Genomic DNA, 22,331 nt, shown 5'->3' on the forward strand with positions numbered 1-22,331 from the left:
CAGAAAATATTTATTTCCTTTATTTTCAAAACAAAGGTTCCAAATTGATAAAACTTTGAAGTAAAATAGTTTTCTTGGTTTCCATTTAAGAGAAAAGCAATACTAATAGAAATTTATGGTTTTATGAAGAAAAAAAAGTCAACTTTTGTGTTTTTTAATGTTCATAATTTTGCATATGTTATTTCTGTGAAAATCTTTGCAGTAGCGCATAAATATTTGTTGTCCAAATCTATTGTCACAATGTATAGTTATATTAAGTTGAATGTTAAAGTGTTCCGTGACATCATGTGGTTTGTAATTAAAGTGTGTTTATATTTGATAATTGTTGTTAATATGTTTGTACGGTTTTGTGTGTAATTGCTAATGTGTTTATATGGTTAATGTGAAATTGTAAATATGTTTATGTGGGTTGTAATTGTCATTTTAAGGTATGTGATTTAATATGAATTGTGATTATAATTTTGTAAGAGACAAGTTCTCATTGAGTAAAGAAAAGAGATTACCTTAATTCAATGTTGTGTTTTTGCAAGAAAACTAGACAATGCCTAAAAGACTTCGCACACTGAAAAGTGTGCTAAATTATGTCTGGTTTACTTTCAAAAAGGATCAGATATGGTGCCAGCTAAAAGAGACTCAATACTTCTAAGAATTGATTTACTTCATTGAGTACTATTATCTCTATTAAGAGCATTTAACTTCTGCTATATGTATTAATTCTTCTTAAGATTGAAAAAGGGGAGAAAACAAATAAGGATCTACCTGACCCTTTTGATTTTTCCAAAGTTATTCTTACGACTCAACAAGATCAAATCCTTTTGTTGCCTTATTTGTGAAGTTACCCGTTTTAATCCAATTGGAATGAATCAAGGATCAGCTAAGGCAGTTCCTTTCCAAGTAGAAAGACCTCCAGTAGCAGCCAAAGATTTTTTACCTCCTTGTGGGGCAGTTAAAGTGTTTCAGCGCTGTTAGCAGCCAGTTGGTCGTAGAATAACACATCGAAACCCTTGTACAGTTCGAGATGCAAGGTAAAATCTTCAGACAGTTGTTGGCCAAGCTCCCCATGTAGCAGAAATTGTTACTTCTGATGTGATCAAAATGAAATGTGCAGCCTCTGGAGATGGAGGGTCAATTGCTATTTTAGCAACAAGAGGGGGGAGGGATTTAACAGTCACAAAAAGTGTAAATTCTCAAAAATCAAGAGCGTTTTCATTTGAATCCTGCGTCTGCTGAGGAAATAAGTAGATTACAATCTACTTTAGGTCACTCTTTGAAACAAACTCACAAAGCAGCTACTTTTTTCAGAACTTAGAGTGGTCGCAAATCAGATGAATCAGGTTTGGTCGGAAAATTAAGTCAACGAGACAAAACACTTGATTTTTTCTACAGTTCTACAATAATGGACTTTGATGTTTCCAATGGTGTTGAACAAAGTGGAAAAGCTCAGCACTCAGTTATTTTTTGTAATAACATTTTTGGTTTGGTTGAGTACATCCTTGACCATCGAGGCCTTCCACCAGATGATTATATGATTAAAGTAGGCATTGATAGAGGTGGTGGGTTTCTCAAGGTTTGTATGAATATATTGGATAGCCAAAAAGAACAAACAAAGCATAAGTTTTCTTATTCAAAAGGTGCATCCTCTCAAGCCTTTTGTGACTCAGTAGTGAAGAAACTCATGATCTTGGAAATTGTTGAGTCTGTGAAAGAATCTTTTGAGAACTTGAAGCAAACACTAGAGTTGCTTTGTCTTGAAAGTATTGCTTTTACTGCAGCTGTGGACATGGAACTTGCAAATGCTTTTCTTGGATTAGGCTTAGCTGCATCTGCATATCCCTGCCCTTGGTGTGAAACTTCAAAGAAAGATTTCTAAAACCAAAAAAATGACAGGGCAGTTAAGGGCACTTGGAAGGATTAGATCCAAATCCATTAATTATCAGAAAGATCTCAGAGTTCATTCAAAAAAATCAAAGCTCTCGGCAACAAGCTACAAAAGTTGCATGAACTTTTCACTGCCTGATCTATCAGATGAAACAAAAATTCTTGATATTTTGCCAATCATCGAATTGCATATGGTTTTAGGAATTACCAATAGGCTATTTGATCATTTGATAACTATCCTTAGCAAAACCAATTCTTGTTCTTTGCAAGCTACTGACTGGTCAAACAAACTAAGCATCAACAGGTCACCAATCCATGGAGGAAAATTCAACGGAAACCAATGTAGGCATCTCCTAAACAATGAAGAACTGCTTACTAATGCCAAAATTGGAAATGATGGAGAAAAACTTATTTCTGCATTTAAAACATTTAATGCAGTCAGACAGACATGCTTTGGGAATGTCCTAATTTCCTCTTATAGAGGTTCTATACTTTCTTTTGAAAGAGCATACAAAGCCCTTGGAATTTCAATTACACCTAAAGTTCATGCTGTCATCAATTACATACCTGAGTTTATTGACAATCAGGCTGAAAAGCCTAATATTACTCAGCAAAGACTTCCTCCAACTGTATGAAAAAGTTTTTCAAGAGGTCTTGGGTTTTGGAGTGAGCAAGCATTCCAATCAGTTCATTCAGATTTCAGGAGGCTACGGGAAACAGGTGCTTATAAACAAAATTTGGGTCATACAAAATTCAGTATAAAACTAAAGAATTGTGTAATTGCGTATTGCTCAAGACATCTCTAAAAGTTGTCAAACTAGTCAAAGTTTGTAACTTCGTTGAAACTGAAAAATCCTGTAAAGAAGATTATAACTAGTTTCCAAATTTTGATGTAAAGAATATAGAAAAATCCTTTTTATTTAAAAATGTTATGTTTTATTCCATAGTATATTAATATAAAGAATACCTTTAAAAGTTTGTAAATAAATAATCTAATGTAAAAATAGAAAAAATAAAATTACAATGAACTTTTTTAGTATTTTTCTATTTAAAAATCACTGGGTTACAAATGTTTAAGATCATATTGTATATGGGTCTGATTTTTATGGTATTAATAAAAAAAAAATTTCAAACTTTAAATAGTCTAGAACATTTTTTGCAAAGTAAAGCAGCTGAAAAATATAGTTTTTTAAAAGGGTGGACATTGCAAAATATTTTTCAAAATTTTTAAATATCATGTCCATGGATATACCTAAGATCTTGTACACAAATTTTCTGTGGAAATTTTTTTTAACCTTTATGGTAATTCAAAGCCTATGTGCATTGATTATCTCAAAATGAAAATAATGAACTAGTACTGTTCTTCTTTTCACTAATTCAATTATGATTGTCTTTTTAAGTTAAATGTGTTAATTAACCATACAAATAAAGTTATACAATTAATAGAAATTAGGCAACTAAATAGATGATACAATTAATTACAAAGATGAGGGAGTGAAGTAAAAAGTTTTAGTCTCTACATTTTTTGATACAAAAAAACTCATTGCTAAATGTGTCTTTTTTGGCATGCAAAACACATCCAGCTTTGACATTTTAAACTTTCGCATGCAGTTAATTGGTTGCTCTCATTTGTTACATTTTTGTTCCAATGTTTTGGACACATTTTTTTTCATTATTTTTTTTTCTTCCAATATTTGTTGTTTTTTTTTCCAATAACTGGTTTTAAGCTTTGCAAAATAACCAATGACTGGTTATTTTGCAAAGCTTAAAACCAGTTTTCCTTTCTTTTTTTTAAAGTCCACTTTTTTTAAAGTACTATGTTCTTCCGCCTGTTTTAGTATGTTTAGCATCTCAGGTAAATGGAGACCTTCTCTATCATAGATCTGCTAACTTCAGCATTTTTTTGCTTTGTAGTGTTGACAGGATCGACTCTTAAATATTTCTTTAATATACTTTCTAGAACAAATCTATTTTCTTGAAGCGCAGTTCAAATTAGATCAACATTTAGTTTTGGATTTATTACAATTACTGATTGTGACTTATTGATTGAAACTTGTGAGCATTTAGAACAGAAGTGTGAACAACTGTGAACAGTTCTGTTTACAATTTAGGTTTGTCAACTTTTTTTATATTTAACGGAAAGAAACCCATTTGATTTGAATAAAGCTGAACAAAAGCATTTTTAGATAAATTACTGCATAGTAAGTTGAGGTAATATTCGTCTTATATTTTTTTATCAGACTTGTCTAACATGGCAATACACACCAACATCTAAGGGCTATCTAAATGAGCCAGTATTTATATGAACATATAAAATTCCATTCATAAATGATGCTTTACTTAATGATAATGACAAGTCTCCAGATTTCATTTTTGAAATTGCAATTGAAGTTGCTCATCAGTGTTTACTATTTTTTTTTTCATTGATTTTATTTTTTTGTTGCTTCTTTGTTTTCCATTGACTTGAAAAATATTTAATATTTCCTGATTGACTGAGATAAAGTGATATTTGTTTTTTAAGTTGCCTAGGTTACTCATATTTACATAAGAAGCTGATGCATAACTAAATTTTAATAAATAAATAATAACTTAATAAATAAGTGTGAAATAGTAAAACACAACTGTATAAAATAAATAAATAGCGTGCTCCATTAAACAGGAAACCTATTTATTTCAGATTTTTCTTTATAATCTTTGTATGGAACAAGCAAATTCAATTCTGAAATAAGGATCATTTTCAGCAAACCTTTTACTACAAAATTGCATATGAAGTTTAGTGCTGAACGATTTCTATAACTAGGAGGACAGATAATGAATAATGTTTAAAATGATACACAGTAACTTTTTTTAAAACACATGTTAAAATTTTTAAATTAAAAACCAAAAATTTTTGATAAAGCAAAAAATTTTATGCAATATTGTAAAAAAAATTCAAAATTTTTTCTTTAAAAGATAGTTCATTAAGATTAAAAATACAAAAGTTTTCAATTTTTCCTATTGCTTCATTATACCAGTTTTTCCTATTGCTTCATTATTCCAGTTTTTACTATTGCTTCATTATACCAGTTTTTACTATTGCTTCATTATACCAGTTTTTACTATTGCTTCATTATACCAGTTTTTACTATTGCTTCATTATACCAGTTTTTACTCAAAATAAAAAGTGATTAAATTTTAAAGATTGTATGAGAAAAAATTTCTAATTATTTTTTATAAATAATTTACTATAAAAATATCAGCAACAATAAACACACCCTAATTACACACCACATTAACTTTTTTAAAGTTTAAAATAATTTTAAAAATATTTTAGGTAGCATCTTACACTTTAATGTTCCTACACTTAATGATGTTTACTTTTTCAATCCACAATGGTTGAGTGATATTCTTGTTTTCATGATGAAAATTATTCCATCTGAAGCAAATGGTTAGATTTTTTTATTTAATACCACTTATTTGATTTTTTTTAATTAATGAGAAAATTTTTTTTAAATAATTAAAATGTTTGTAAGTTTTTTAAATTAAAATAATTGAAATACAGCAATAGATTAACTAAATAGTAAAAAACAGCCAAGAATTGTGTTTATGAACTACTGCTTTTAAAAAACAGCCAAGAATTGTGCTTATCAACTATTACTTTTAAAAAACAGCCAGGAGTTACGTTTTTCAACTATTACTTTGTGAGATTAAAAATGCAGTATTTCTTTATTCCTGCTTTTAGAAAGTTAAATTTGAAATATAAATTTTTTTTTTAATTGAATTTTTTTTTTTAATTTAAAAACTCAAACTAACTTTCTTTAACACTTAAGCTAATGACTTGTTTTTGTATGATTTTTTTTAATATCAACATTTAGGCTTTGTAAAAATAACTGATATCAAGCGAAGTTTGGTTGAGGAAAGATTTCCAATTTCAAAAGCCATAGAGCTTTTGAATTCTTTTGATATTGCTGTAATGTTATCCAAGAACGAATTGTTTGTTCCATCACTTTTGCCAGTAAATGAAAAAACCACTTGTAAAAACAACCTTCAAAATGAAGTTTATCGACGTCAATATTTAATGTCATTTGTTCCTTCCGGATTCTGGTCTATGTTGATTAAAAGGTTTTTTTTGTAATAATCTTTCATAAAAATTATTTAATTATCTATAATTTTGTATAGAAAACGATTATTATTATTATAAATCGTGCTGAATAATGAATTATTATAATAAGTATTTATTGCTAAACTAGATACAGGCTTCGCTTAAGTAATTTTAAAAGATTTTTTGAAACGATATACTGAAAATTAGTTTTTAGTACAAATTAAATATTACTATAAATATATATATATATATATATATATATATATATATATATATATATATATATATATATATATATATATATATATATATATATATATATATATATATAATATATATATATATATATATATATATATGTACAAATATATTTATATATATATATATATATATATATATATATCTATATATATATATATATGTACAAATATATTTATATATATATATATATATATATATATATATAAATATATATATATATATATATATATATATATATATGTATGTATATATATATACAGACATATATATACATTTGCTTCAAATTTTGACCACCCACAGCTTTTATGAAAAAAACACAATCCTGAAAATTTTAGCTTGATTGACCAAACCATAATTAACAAGTTATAATTGAATCGAGATTGTCCAAAATCAGAAAAATTTGAGTATTTGGAGCTTACAGTAGATTTTTTTGATTTTTTAAAGGTCATAACATTTAAAAAAAATAGATGATCACCTGGAAGTTTTTACAGTAATAGTTTTTCATCTAAATCTATTTTTGACTGATTTTAAAAAATGTTTGAGTTCTTGTACCTAAAGTTGCTAAATAATGCAATATTAGAAAAAATTTTGGAAACTTTAATGTGCTACAGTTCAATACCAACAGACAACCTGTGCCATTTTTTTGTTACTTTTGTGTACTTAGAGCCTTTTGTGGAAAAAATTAAATTTATGTTTTTAAAGTTGTTTTAGCACTTGCAGCAGTCTGCTAAAATATCACTTTTTTTAAAAAGTACGATAAACTACATTCACTTTGTAGGCATAGAAAGTAGCGTAGACAGTTAAAATAAATTGTGAAACTTTTTACTAGCAAGGTTCTAAATATAGACAATCACCAAAAAAAAATTTAAGACCTATATTCTTATGCATGATTGTAGCCCTATTACTTGATCTAGTTGTATATTTTTAATTTTTCCCTGAATAAATATAATCAGTTTTCCCTAAAATAACATTATCAGTGTCTTAACTTAATTTATTTGATATGATTTTATAATATGTATTTGTTTATTTTTGCATTTTTAATTAATGCATATAATATATTTATAATCAGGTTGGACAGGAATGGCGTGTGATTGAACGCTATTGCTGACCACGCAAAATGATTTTATTTTTTACAACTTGACCACGACGTTTAGATGTTTAGATGATTTTTTAACATTCTAGAAATGCACTGAAAAAAGAAATGCTAGCTAAGCTTAAACTAGAAATTAAAAAAAAATAATAATGAAAAAAGAAAACAATTCCTTACCAAAAAAAAAAAATATAAGCACTAAAATAAAACTAAAAAATCAAAGCAAAAATTACTTTTTGTTATCTTTTTAAGCAAGTTTAAAATAAATTACTTTAAAACTTATCTTTTAAAATGTTTTCTTAACGTTACGCAAAACACATTTGCAAATTACTTCTAATGATTGTTTCATGAATAAACAATTTTTATTTAAGTTGTTAAATTAAAAGTCTTATATATATACATATATATATACATATATATATAATATATATATATATATATATATATATACATATATATATATATATATATATATATATATATATATATATATATATATATATATATATATATATATATATATATATATATATATATATATATATATATATATATATATATATATATATATATATGTGTGTGTGTGTATATATATATATATATATATATATATATATATATATATATATATATATATATATATATATATATATATATATATATAAATATATATATATGTATATTTTTATATTGTATAAACATTTATTTTTTCCAAAAAGTTGCAACAAAAAAAAATTGTTTATAAAAATAAGGTAATTTTATTTAAAATTTTATTTAAGTAATTTTTAATCATTTCATGCTTTGATAAATTAGTCAATTTGAAAAAAAAAAAAAGTTTTTAACAACTCTTTGTAAAATTAGAAACAAAAACAAATAAAAGCAATTAAATCATTTAACAGAAAATTATCCTTCAAACGATTTTTAGAAAGACATGGAAAAATAGTTTCAAAAATTTAAATTTATTATAAAAAAAGCATGCCTATACAAAAAAAATTTAAATATAACATTATTTGTTAATTTACACAAAATGTGTTTATTTTTAACAATCACTATAACTAATTTTTATTTTATTTAAAGCCCGGAAAATAAAAACTTTAAAAAAGATCAACGATTACAAGTTATTGTTAACGTAACAAATTTTTTTATAGCATTTAAATTGTTAAAACATAAAACCATCATGGTCAAATTGTAAAGGAAAAAAATTATAGGCGTGGTCATTTATAGCAGTGATTGTGACCCTGTATAATGATAAAATTTTCACATGGTTATAAATTTCGAGTGTAAAATATTTCAATTGCTTCAAGAATTTGTATTAAAATCTAAATCTGCACAGTATTTTCTGGATTTTATTATTTTAGTTTTTAATATTGCAAGAACCAAAAACTAAAAAGTTTTGTGTATGCAGAAATAGTTATATGTAGAAATATTTGTTGCATTTTAGACAGTTTTAAACACATTTGTACTTGAGATTTTATTTTTACTGATTTTATTAATGGAAAAATATAAAAAAGATTTTTTTTAGATTATAATGGTAAATGTTTAACCCTCAATTTTAATATTTTTAGATTAGTAAAAAATGTCAGAGAAATCTTGTGTGGGAAGAGTTTTGAATGAAGATTGTGATAAAATGTCATGTTGTAGAATGGAAGGCAGAATAAGACTAAAAGATACTGATATTGAAGTTTTAGTTCAAAGGATAGGATACACTTTCGAACCAAATGAGGATGTTTGTTTTCACCATGAAAAAGCCTATATTTCTAGATATGAAGCACTTCAAAAATACTGTTGTGATCCATTTAAAGTCCACAAGAAAAAAAGTCAACATTTCAATAGCAAATCAACTTAAGATCAAACCTGGTCAAAAAGTTTGTATTAACTGTATGAATGATTTCAAACTTGAAAAAATTACAGAAGTTAGTCAAGATGAAGCTACTGAAGAAGATTTTAGTTGTTAAGACCTTGGTAAGACAGTTTTTAACAAAAGTGTCTTTATTGGAAATACCTCCACTCAAAAATGTAGGTAAGAGCAACAAATTAGAATATGGAAAGCAAAAAGCTAAAAAAATCGCAACAAGTTCGACTAATCAAGTAGCGTCAGCATTTGATATAGACCCAAAAGATTTAGTATCGGAAAAAGAGCAAAAATTTATAAACTGTAATGATTTAACTGTTAGAATGCAATAAAAAATAAAATGAAAATAAGTTTGAGGGAAGAAAAAGTTTAAGTACTAACACTAACTCCTGATAGTTAGTCAATTAAAAAAACTTGCAAAACATTTTCAGTTTCAGAACATCTTGTTAAAAAAGCTTGAATGTTGAAAAATGAAAAAGGAATATTTGCTAAACCTGAGGCTTAAATAGGACAGCCTTTAGAAGATGTTGTTAAACAAAAAGTCATTGAAATTTATGAATCCGAAGAGTTCATAAGACAATGTTCAGGAAAAAAAGACTTCTTTACTGTGCATATAAATAATATAACAGTTAATAAACAAAAACGTTTAATATTAGTTCTATTAAAGGAACTTTATCTTGAGTTTAAGAAGTTATACTCTAAACACAAAGTTGGATTCAGCAAGATCTGTTAACTAAGACTAAAGTGGTGCATCACAATTGACAGTAATGGAAGTCACTCAGTTTGCGAATGTTCTTATCATCAAAATGCTAAGTTGATGTGCGCTGCTTTACCTAAGGGCCATTTAATATATTATAAAAATATCAAATCTTAGTAATTATGAAAGTGTTTGTTTGTAATATAGATAGTCGAAGCTGCATGTTTCATCTATGTTCCAACTGCCCCTGTAAAGTAAATTTGAAGACTTACTTGTTAAATGTGTTTGAAAATAATGATTTTGATTTTGACGATCAAATCACATGCAAATAATGGGTGTCAACTGACCGAACTGTACTTGTCACAGTCCAAACAAGCATTATTGAGTTTATTGAATCTAAGAAAAACTTTGTGTGACCGTTGTTACTACCACTTTATCAAAGAAGCACAATCCTCCTACTTATCTGAGGCAAAAAGAACATTAGATCAACACACTTGTCTTATTCTTATGGATTTTGCAGAGAATTATAGTTTTCTTGTGCAAGATGCTGTACAAGGGTTTTACTGGCAAGCCAATCAAGCTACCTTACATCCATTTGCTGTTTACTACAAAGACGAAAAATATCAACTCAAATGTGAATGCTATTGTACAATTTCTGACCATCTTTGCAATAGCTAAACAAAAGTTCATTGTTTTCTCACAGAGTTGCTCCCTATGGTCAAAATCAAACTACCCACCATCAATAAAGTAAAATACTTCAGTGATGGTGCTGTGTCACAGTAAAAAAATTATAAATGTCTGTTAAACTTAATATACCATCTTGAAGATCATAATATAAATGCTGAGCATCACTTCTTTGCTACATCTGAACTGTTTACATGGGTGAAAAAACCGTTAAAGGTGTTAACATATTTTACATTTCAAGTGATGATATCAATAACCATGAAACTTATTTTAACCTAAAGAAAAAATTTGAAGAGATTAGCACAGCCTCAGGCACAAGAAGCTATAACAGTTTTGTACCAGGTGGAGAGAAATTATTTTTATGGAGAATATCTAGCGATACTGTCTATGATGCCCATTTGCTAAATAATATTAACTTGGCAAAAAATAGATCATTCGAACTTTCAACCTGGTAAATACATTGCATGCTTTTACGATGATGAATGATTTTTAGGGCTTGTGCTTGAGATCTGTAATGAAAACCAAGATGTTAATGTAAAATTGATGCATTGAAACAAATTAAATTTAAAATGAACTAATGATGCACGATCAAGTCAGTGTTGGGTTCCATTTGACCAGAGCCGTACTTTCTCAAATGCAACAAGTGCAATTGCACTGGGCCCCCGATATTTAAGGGGCCCCATATATTAAAAAGACGTTTTTCTAATATGAAACTTATTTATAAGAAACTAGCACTAGAAGCCAAATCTTATTTTTATTAGAAACTTATTTTATTAAGAAGAATATTTACTAATTATGCATGCGTAATCAAATGAAACTTCATTCAAATGAAAATGAAATTCCGCTCAAAATTTCCCTTTTAAAGTTTTAATCTAAAAATCAATCAAATGGAAACAAAAAAAATTTGATTAATTTGATAACGATTTAATTTGAAAAATTATATTTTTCAAATATACTTTAAATATACCTAAAAGTTCTGTTTTTTTATTGTTTCAAATTGTTAGTTTTTATTTATATTTTAAACAGTTTTGTTAACATTTTTAAACTCACTTATCGTTTAATTTAAATTTTCATACAACATTTAATTACCTCAAATGTCAAAAAGATGTTATGAAAGCAGCGCACATAAAAGAGTGAAACAGATCCGGAAAGTAGCAGAATTAAATAGCCTTACAGGATCATTAGATAATTTTTTTAAACGAGGCAAAAGTCAGTCAGTTTCGAACACTGTTTTAATTGAAATATGCAATTTAAATGGTAAATTTCAATTTAAAAAAACGATAATGTTGAAAAAAATATGAATATTCCACAACTTTAAAACATCGATAACCAGAACAAGAATGTAGATGGTGAATCAGGATCAAATAGCATCAATACTTAGGATATTATATCTAACAAGACTTCAGAAATTAGTGATAATTTACGAACGGAGAGTGGCACTTGCAATTATGCAATTGCAAAATGCAAATGCAAATGCAAAAATGCAATTATGGTATTACAATTATGGTATATACAATTATGGTATGGTATATACAATTATGGTATGGTATATACAATTATGGTATATACAATTATGGTATATGGCAATTATGCAAATGCAAAAATGCAATTATGGTATAATTTTTTTTTTTTTTTTTGTTGTTCACCTCCTCAAAGCCGATAAGGCCACTACAGATGAGGAGGCTACTTAATAGTGGTTATAACCCTCTCTCAACTCTATAACTCCGAAACACGAACCTTGAGGAACAAGGCCGCTGCGCAGAGAAACAAGTTGAGCGCGGTACTACCAGGGACGTGGTGGGGATCGAACTCGGAACCTCTCGCTAATGAAGCGAGTGCTTTACCACTACACCACTACCGCATTTTATTACCGCTCATTATTAGACCCTGCATAACAGCCTATTGAAATCAACAACAAACAACTGATGTTTTTGGTAGAGCAGTCACCAAAAAGTATTAAATATATCCATTATAAAAGAAATTCTCAAATAAGATATATCAGTGACACTTTTTTTACAGACAAATAAAAAATGGTGAAAAAGAATTAAGAAATTGGCTTTTATATTCTAACTCGACAGGAAAAAGTTTCTGCTTCTGTTGCCATTTGTTTTCACCAATAAAGATAAGCTTAACTTCAAGTGGATTTTCTGATTATGCCCATGCAAGAAAATGATTATCTGAACATGAATCTTTAAAGAAACATCTTGAATCAGCGTATAAATGGCAAATTCTAGAATTTAACATTAAACACAGAACAGGAATAGATCTTCTCAATGAAGATGTGTTCAGTTAAGAAAAACGCAGTTGGCAAATAATTTTAAAATGTATTCTAAAAGCGGTATTGTTTTTAAGTGAACAAAGTTTAGCATTTAGGGGCAGCAGCGAAAAACTATTTGAACCAAATAATGGTAATTTTTAGGAGTATTTTAATTACTTGCTGGTTTTGTTCCAGAACTCAAAATGCATTTAAAATCAATCACTGATACAGAAAAAAGAGTTACAGCATATTTTTCTGTGAAAAGTCAAATTGAAATTTATTTTATTTTATTTTTGTTATTCACCTCCTCAAGGCCATGAAGGCCACTACAGATGAGGAGGCTACTCAATAGTGGTTATAACCCTCTCTCAACTCTATAACTCTGAAATACGAACCTCGACGAACAAGGCCACTGCGCGGAGAAACAAGTTGAGCGCGGTACTACAAGGGACGTTGTAGGGATCGAACTCAGAACCTCTCGCTTCTGAAGCGAGCGCTTTACCACTACACCACTACTGCAATTATTTACAATAGCTTCTAGAGTTTTATATACAATAGTAATATTAAATCATCAAAATACTTTTCTGTAATGATAGATTCTACACCGGATTTTCGCAAAAAAGACCATCATTATTTGGTATGTTATAATAGCGGACCAAAAGTAAAGTGTTCAAGAAAGTTTTTTAAACTTTGTAAATATAATGTCATCAACAGGAGAAAGTTTAGCAAACGTTCGTATTGAGGAGTTAGAAATATTAGGAATCAAAATTCCTGATTGCCGAGGTCATTTGTATGACGACGCAAGCAATATGGTAGGAGAATTTAAGGGAATAAAAAGTCGAATTTTAGAAGTCAAAAACAAAGTATGGTATACGCTGTGTGGTGGACATAACATCAATTTAGTTATAAATGATAGTGTTAAAAACATTATTAAAAGTCAGAATTATTTAACCACATTAAATAGTTTATATAAAAATATTTATACAAGATAATAATTTATAAAAGATATTTGCTGCATCAACAAAGCGATAGGCTATTCAAGTAAAATATTCAAAAATTAATCTGAAGGCGCAAAGCAATACTTGATGGGAATATTGCTTTAAAAGTATAAAAACCAAGAAATACCAGATAAAACAAATTAGTCTTGCACTAGATAAACTTAAAAATAGCCATCCAGATTGTAAAACTCATACTGCATTTTTAATAAAACAAATAAAATCTTATGAATTTGTTGTGTTCACAACAATTTGGTATCACTTGTTATCAAAACTTCACATTTTCAGCCAATTGGTTAGCGAAAAAATATTGCAATTAATATTGTATTACAACATACAAAGGCTATGCTATTATTTCTTGATGATTAAACAATTTTGAATAGATTATAAAAGAAGTACAAGAAGCATTGGTAGATATAGATTTTCTAGCACAGTTCACTGAACGGTCTTCTTATGATACTCAAATATTAGGTAGAAACAAAGATTGTCTTGATAAATCACAAGAACCTAGTTTAGTCAAAATGGAGAGAACATAATCTCAAGAGATTAGCAGACTATTGTTATTATACAGACCATAAAAATAAAGGAAATGAGAAATATTACGATATTGATATACCGAATGAAGAAATTGAACCAATAGATGATGATTGATCCAATTGAATGCTGTGATATTGATATACCTGATCTCGTTTCTGAAATTGATGATGAGTGTAACCATCTAACTCAAACCGCTAAAGATAAGTTTAAAGAATCTTATTTTAATAAACTAATCGATAAAGTAAAAGATTCATTGCAAGAACAATTTGAATCGTATGATTTTTTAAATCAAATTTTTGGTTTTCTTTCAATAATAAAAAGCTAAAATCTATGAATACAAATGAACTCAATGCTAATCTGCTCAAACACTTAGAAAATGATGTTTAAGATAAGGAATTCAAAAAAGAATCATCTATTTTAAGATATATTTTAGAAGATAATTATACTATTATAAAGAATTTGGAACTCAATTTAGAAAGGAATTTGGAAGAATTATATCCAAATGTATGTATCATATATTGAATAATTTTAACAATACCCATTACCGTTGCTTATTGTGAACGATCATTTTTAAAACATATTAAAACTAATTCAAAATTAATTGCAAATTGTCTGCGTACTACAATGTCACAAGAAAGACTTTTAGGATTTACAATACTGTCAATAAAAAATACAACCGCAAAAGGGCTAGGAAAATTGATTAATAATTTCTTTGTATAACTTCTTTTTTAGAAACAAAACCCAATAAAAATGAATTCAATAAAGTTGAAAAAAAGTTACAGCACGGCTCTGCATTTGACAAAGTAATATGTTAAATAAGTGCTCAATCCATTAAGAGTAGAAGTGCTCGTGGCTACAAACTTGCTAATAATGATTATGACAGTATTATGATTTACATAAATCAGAGATAAAGAAATTAGTGTACTTGTGTTTCATGTGTATATACATTTCTTGTTTCAACATTCCGATTTTTTTTTTTTTTTTTTATGAAATATAATATAAATTGTGCTATTAGGTATCCTTTTAAACTAAAAAAACATTGCACTCAAAATGCTAAAATTATGTCATAAGATAGAGTATAGATCTTTAATTTTTTTTGGTGATTGTCTTTATATAGAACCTCGCCAGTAAAAAGTTTCATAATTTATTTCAACTGTTTATGCTATTTTCTATGCCTGCAAAGTTTATGTAATTTGTTATATTTTTCAAAAGAAGTGATGTTTTAATAGGCTGCTGCAAGTGTTAAACTAACTTTTAACACATAGTTTTAATCTTTTACATAAGTGTTGCTCTAAGTACACAAAAGTAGAAAAAAATTGGTACTGCCTGTCTATAGGTATTGAGTTGCAGCACATAAAAGTTTCCAAAAAGTTTCCTATTATTGCATTTTATAGCAACTTTAAGGTACAATAACTCATCAATTCCTCAAAGCCAATCAGAAACATCTACAAAATTGGATTATTTGAGTTAAAAACTTTTAACATACAAAGTTTCAGGTGATCATCTTTTTTATTTACAAAGTTATGCTCTGTCAAAAATCAAAAAAATCTACTGTAAGCTCCAGGTACTTAAATTTTTATTATTTTTGTAAATATTAAATCAATCATAAATTTTGAACAGTTTGGTCAATCAAGCTAAAATTTTGAGGTTTGTCTTTTTTTTAATAAATACTATGGGTGGTCAAAATTTGAAGCAAATTTAAGGTGGTACCCTGGGGACCATTGAGTGAATTGATTTGGAATGATCCATAAATATATATATATATATATATATATATATATATATATATATATATATATATAAAATTATATATTTAGTTATATATATATATATATATATATATATATATATATATATATATATATATATATATATATATATATATATATATATATATAGAGAGAGAGAGAGAGAGAGAGAGAGAGAGAGAGAGAGAAAGAGAGAGAGAAAGAAAGAAAGAAAGAGGGAGGCCTTAGCGGGTGTATATAAGTGCAAGAGTGGAGAAAAGCTCTCTTATAATGAACAGAGCAAGTGATGTGAACTGCTCCTCTAAGCAGCTTTTCACAAGAATTTTCTGTTTTTACGCTAGCTATCTATTTATAAAAAATATTGCTTTTTAAATATTAAATTTGATTTTATATTCGATACAAACATATGCTTGTAATGTTAATGTTACAAGAATATATATCTAGCGAGAGTCATTTATCTTTCCATGATAAAATTATTTTGAAAAGCGTTTTGATTTGAGTTTTCATTTATTTATTAACAACTTTACTTATTTATAAAAAAAGTTGACAAACAAAGAATAGAACAAAGAGCTATAAACGTTTTTTCTGCTTATAAAAAATATTTTATATTTTCTAACTGTAATAAAATGCTAGAAGTTGCAACAATTGTTACAATAGTTAAGGATTTTACAGTTAAATGTTTACATAATAGTTACAATTTTTTTAACAGAACATTTAATTGTGCATTCTGTTTTTTAATTTTGCTCAAATATATATTATAACTTATATAATTCATTACATAACATAAAAGTTATTATTGAATAATTTAGTGCGTAATAAATTTATATTATATACATGAGATTAAGCAAAATAAAAAAAAAGCAGTTGTAACATTCAAAAAGAATATTTTGATTTTTCAAATAAATTTTTAAAAATATTTAATATTATAAACTGAATTTTAAATAATAGCTTTGATAGGAAAACATAGCCTTTTTAAAATTTTATTAATTTATTAATTAATTTTAGTGATTTATGTTTCCCCCTCCCCCTGCTTCTAACAAACATAGTTGCTAAGAATTTTCAAAGTGTTCTGGAGTGTTCTATTAAATTCCATAAGGATCTAAAATATTCCATATTATTCAAGAAGAGTTCAAAATATTCAGATCTGTTCAGATCTGAGCATTTTGTAAAATTATAGTACGTTCTGGAACCTACTAGAAAGTTCAGAAACTCATCAAAACATTCTAAAAGATTATAAATCATTTTGAAACCTATCAAAATAATCAGGCACTTTGCAAAACATTTTTTGAAAAAAAAAATTCTAAATTTTATAAAATTTTATCAAAGATACTAAAACTTTCTAATGATAATAGAAAGATAATAGAAATTAATGGAAAGGTCTGAAAAACTCTGAAAACTCTTTAATCTTAAAAAAATGTTATTAAAGGATCTTGAAGGACCCCAATCTGGAAAGTTTTAGACAGTTCTTATGGTGTATAGATGGACATGATATATAAGATTTACACATCAACTAGGTCAAAATTGGTGAAAAATTGACTGTTCATGAACCTAGTGAAGCAAAAAAAATCAACACAATCACAGCTTCATGCATTAAGAAATGTACAGAAAACGGCTTTTTGGTCATCCAATTGAGATTCATGGAAACACTCCTTCATCCTATCAAGAATGTCTTTTGAGACTCATTTAAGATTGCTCTCCTGGTGAATTCAGAAACTTATTCTTAACTATTGCTTATCAATTTGTGGATGATGCAAATACCATTTATGATATGGTTCCACCGAAACTTACTAAATGTTTTTAAAATGTCAATTAAAAGTAAATCTCCTAATCAATTTAGATAGGTAACAATAAAATATATGATTTTTTTATTGTGGAAAAATAATTTGGTACAAGAAAAAAATGCGTTAGAAAAATCTAATCTTTTGGTTTGTGGTTATTCAGCAAAAATTTGTTTTTATGGTGACACTTGGATATTAGTTTGCTGAATACATTTTTTTTTTTGGTTCGTTTTTTTTTACTGATTTTAAAAACATTTAGTTCGTTTTTAAAAACATTCAGTATGTTTTTAAAAACATTTAGTATGTTTTTAAAAACATACTGAATGTTTTTAAAAACGTACTGAATGTTTTTAAAAACGTACTGAATGTTTTTAAAAACGTACTGAATGTTTTTAAAAACGTACTGAATGTTTTTAAAAACGTACTGAATGTTTTTAAAAACGTACCAAATGTTTTTAAAAACATACTGAATGTTTTTTAAAACATACCGAATGTTTGTATTTTATTAAAAAAAAAACATTTTGAATGTTTTTATTTATATTTTTTTAACTGTAAAACATGCACGGAGTGTTGCTACATTGACTATCTTATAGCCTGCTGCTACAAGAGAGTGTTACTATATCAACTATCTTATGGCCTGCTGCTACAAAAGAATGTTGCTATATCGAATATCTTATAGCCTGCTGCTACATCAACTATCTTCCCAGCTAGCACACTTACGTTGGGCCAACATATGTAAATGCATTGCAAAATATCCGATGTTTTCTCCAATGCAAATGCAATGTGTTGATCCAATCTTAGTTTTATCTTATTAACTTTAATGAAAATCTTAATAACAATGTGATTAAAAATAGTTAACAAAATTTTATTGGTCCAACGTATGTAAAAAAATCGCAAAAGTTAGTTGTTTTTCCAATTTTAATTCAATGTTGATCTAATGTATAGGGATTAACGTTGAAAAATGTATATAGATCAACATTTACCAAATGTGTATAACCCCACATTGATCCAATGTATATATATTAATGTTGATTCAATGTTAATAACGCAACGTTAATCGATTGTGTATGGAATGCAAGGCGCAACATTGTTCTAACAATTTATCAACATATGTGTGCTAGCAGGGTTATAGCCTGCTACTACAAGGAAGTGCTACTACATGGACTGAAGGTTTGGTAGGGGCAGGCAGTTTATCAAATAATAAAAAAAAACTTAAAAATGCTACAAGAGAGTGCTGCTACATCAACTATCTTCTAGCCTTTTGCTACAAGAAAGTGTCGCTACATCGACTGATGGTTTGGTTGGTGCAGTATGTATGTATACATACACATACATACATACATATATACATGCATACATACATATAAATATATATATATGTGTGTGTGTGTGTGACAAAACTTACCCTTGTGTTAAATTGTTGTCATAAAAATATGTTCATGATCAATAACTTTAATGCCATCAAAGAGGACACCTTACAGTATTTTTAATATATATTTTTTTGTTATTATTTCTAAAATTTGTAACATCTGATGATCACTATTTGCTTGAAATTATTTGTGTTGTAGTTATATAGTTTTTAATATAAATTGCTCTACTTTAGTGTTGAGCACTCTTTTTCAATATGCATAGTTACTACAATATATATATATATATATATATATATATATATATATATATATAATATATATATATATATATATATATATATATATATATATATATATATATATATATATATATATATATATATATATATATATATATATATATATATATATATATATATATATATATATATATATGTATACATATATATATATATATTAGACTGCTTCATTTTGAGGTCATGAAAAGTACTATGGAGTCTTATTTGCTGTACTGACCCATATTTTATTAGTTAAATTTTTTTTATTTTGAATTTTGACCACTTTCAGGGGTTGCTCAAGTGCCTCAAAAATCATATTTTAGACTTTTTTACCCTTTTTTAAGCCCATTTTTTGTACGTTTGAGCAAGTGCTAAAACTCAAAAAAATTAAATTTTTTTTCTTCCAAGAGTTCTTCTAAGTTAGAGGAAAAAAATTAAAATGTATGGTAATTTTATTTTTTTCAAATATTTGTCTAAATTTAAATTCAAAAAAGCAAAGTTATGCAGATTTTTACCAAGTTTTGTGCTTTGCATTAGTATAAACAAATTTGCGTATTTGCTTAAACATGTTATGCAAATTACTTTTTAACAAAAACGATATTTAATTTTGATTTAAAAATGCGGGAAATTTATTTATTACTTTTATGATATACTTACTCTATTTACTACTGATTTATTCATTCAAGAAAATGAAAGAAAAAAGTTGACACATTTTCTGGTAGGGGAGTCCAGGTCATCCTTACCAAAAGACAAGTTTTCTATAGAGCAAGAGGTTTTGCAATACTTCTTGCATTTAAAGGAAAGCACCCAAAACAAAAAGAAATTAGAGTTATCCACTGCCCATTGACAAAAAACTTTGAAATCAGCTGCCATAATGAAAAACATATTTGTTGCACTCTTTCAAAGTTAATTGAACCTTGGATGTAGGGTGAATATCAGATTTTGCAATTAAAAAAAATTAGGTACCAGACTGTATATGTTTTTTTTTATTTATATATTATTACTTATTAGAGGAAAATAATAATATAACTAATGTCTGCTGTTAAAGATGTGTTGTAAAAATACAAAATATATGGTTTACATGTTTAATATAAAGATATAGAAGCTGATCCGAACCTGGAAACTGTTAAAAAATAAAGCAAGGCAAACTTTATCAGAGATTAAAAAAAGGAGGATGTTTTTAACTCAGATAAAAAGGATCTTTTGGATTGCACCTGAGCTCGATAGTCTGGTTGCAATCATTAAAGCTGATAGGAAACCAAATGATCAAGGCAAGATTGAAGATATTGCATTTTTATTGGACCAATTAGGAGATAGATAAACTAGAATAGGTAGAATCGACACAAGGTACCTTTACTCTGTAAACAGGAGTTTATCCAAGTTTAAAATGAAATGTCAGAGAGTGAATTCAGCTCAAATGTATCCGAGAAAGATGAAGATGATTTTTCATACCCATATCCAGAGTTAAAGAAAAAAGTCAAAAAAGCTAATACTGTTATACTTCCAAAAGATATTCTCAAGAGAACAGCTGATACTGCTGTTGGGGAAAAAGTAAGTCATTGGCAGCATGCTTCCATGGTTAATAGTATAATCGCTTAATCGGGTGGAAATATAGCTGATTTTAAATGTTCAACCTCTACAGCATTACGAGCAACAGATAGAGTCATTCATGGTGAATCAAAGAGGACCAAGTATGATTTGAGAAATTTCAGAAAAATGAATAAGAACATTTTAGTTCAATGCCATTTTGATGGAAAAGTATGTCTTGAATATACTGATGGGAAAAAATTGGAAAAAGATCAATTAGCAATATTAATAAATGGTAACAAAGAAATGCATCTGTTAGGAATTCCAACAATTTCTTCTGGAACTGTCAAAAATCAAAAAAATGCAATCAGAGATATCTTATATAGCTTTAACCTTACAGACAGTATACAATCTGTTACATTTGATACCATCAGAATCAACACTGGAAACAAAAATGGAGCTATATCTTTACTGGTAAATGAAGTCTTTCAGCAACCAGTTCTATCTATTGCATGCCGACATCATGTTAATGAGCTACACATAACACATTTGTGGATAAAATTATCAAAGTAGCATTACTTCTGGACCAGATAATCTGCTGTTTAAAACTTTAAAATCAGCATGATCTTGACACAGACAACCAGGTAGGGTTTTACATAATTAGCCACCATTTTGTGAAATGTTTTTTTTTGCTAATACTTTTTTCTTTTTCCAATTTTGAGTTCTTTGAATTTTTTTTTTACATTTTAAATATAAAGGTTTTGAGAAGATTGACTGTTCCAGAGAAAACATGGCTGGTAGTTAAGTTGGTAGGTACCAACTTAACAATTATCAAATATATATATATATATAAAGATGTAAATATATATATATATATATATATATATATATATATATATATATATATATATATATATATATATATATATATATATATATATATATATATATATATATAATAATCTTTCAGTTGTTAATGAGTGCTTGGAAAGAACTGTTAAACTCATAAAAGACAACATTGATATTGCGTGAAAAGAAGAGAAAAGACAGGATTCACTTTTGTTTTTGCATAATTACAAAGGAAGTATGGAGGAAAAACCAAGACATCCAAGAAAAACAAAAAAAAAAAAAAACAATATAAAATATAACATAATATTTTTCAAAAATAAAGCAATTATAAAGAAATTTGTTAAATGAAATTGCGAGACATTTTATGCAGTATAATAAGATTTTTTTTTGTTTAATGCAATTTAATAAAGTTTTATGTAATATAATAAGGTTTTTATAGACGTTTTGTG

The 22,331-nt window shown here is 27.2% G+C and overlaps 1 protein-coding gene across 1 annotated transcript in view; it reads left to right on the forward strand.

The window, feature by feature from the left end:
- The window catches only part of LOC136078008 (leucine-rich repeat serine/threonine-protein kinase 1-like), a 106,077-nt gene that overhangs the window by 14,464 nt on the left and 69,282 nt on the right, over positions 1-22,331 (forward strand). The window contains exons 4-5 of the mRNA XM_065792609.1: positions 5,192-5,305; positions 5,733-5,979. Of these exons, the coding sequence (XP_065648681.1) occupies positions 5,192-5,305; positions 5,733-5,979 (361 nt within the window). The remainder of the gene's footprint in view (positions 1-5,191; positions 5,306-5,732; positions 5,980-22,331) is intronic.

This window comes from Hydra vulgaris, chromosome 03 (genome assembly GCF_038396675.1).
Source record: "Hydra vulgaris chromosome 03, alternate assembly HydraT2T_AEP".
Lineage (NCBI taxonomy): Eukaryota > Metazoa > Cnidaria > Hydrozoa > Anthoathecata > Hydridae > Hydra > Hydra vulgaris.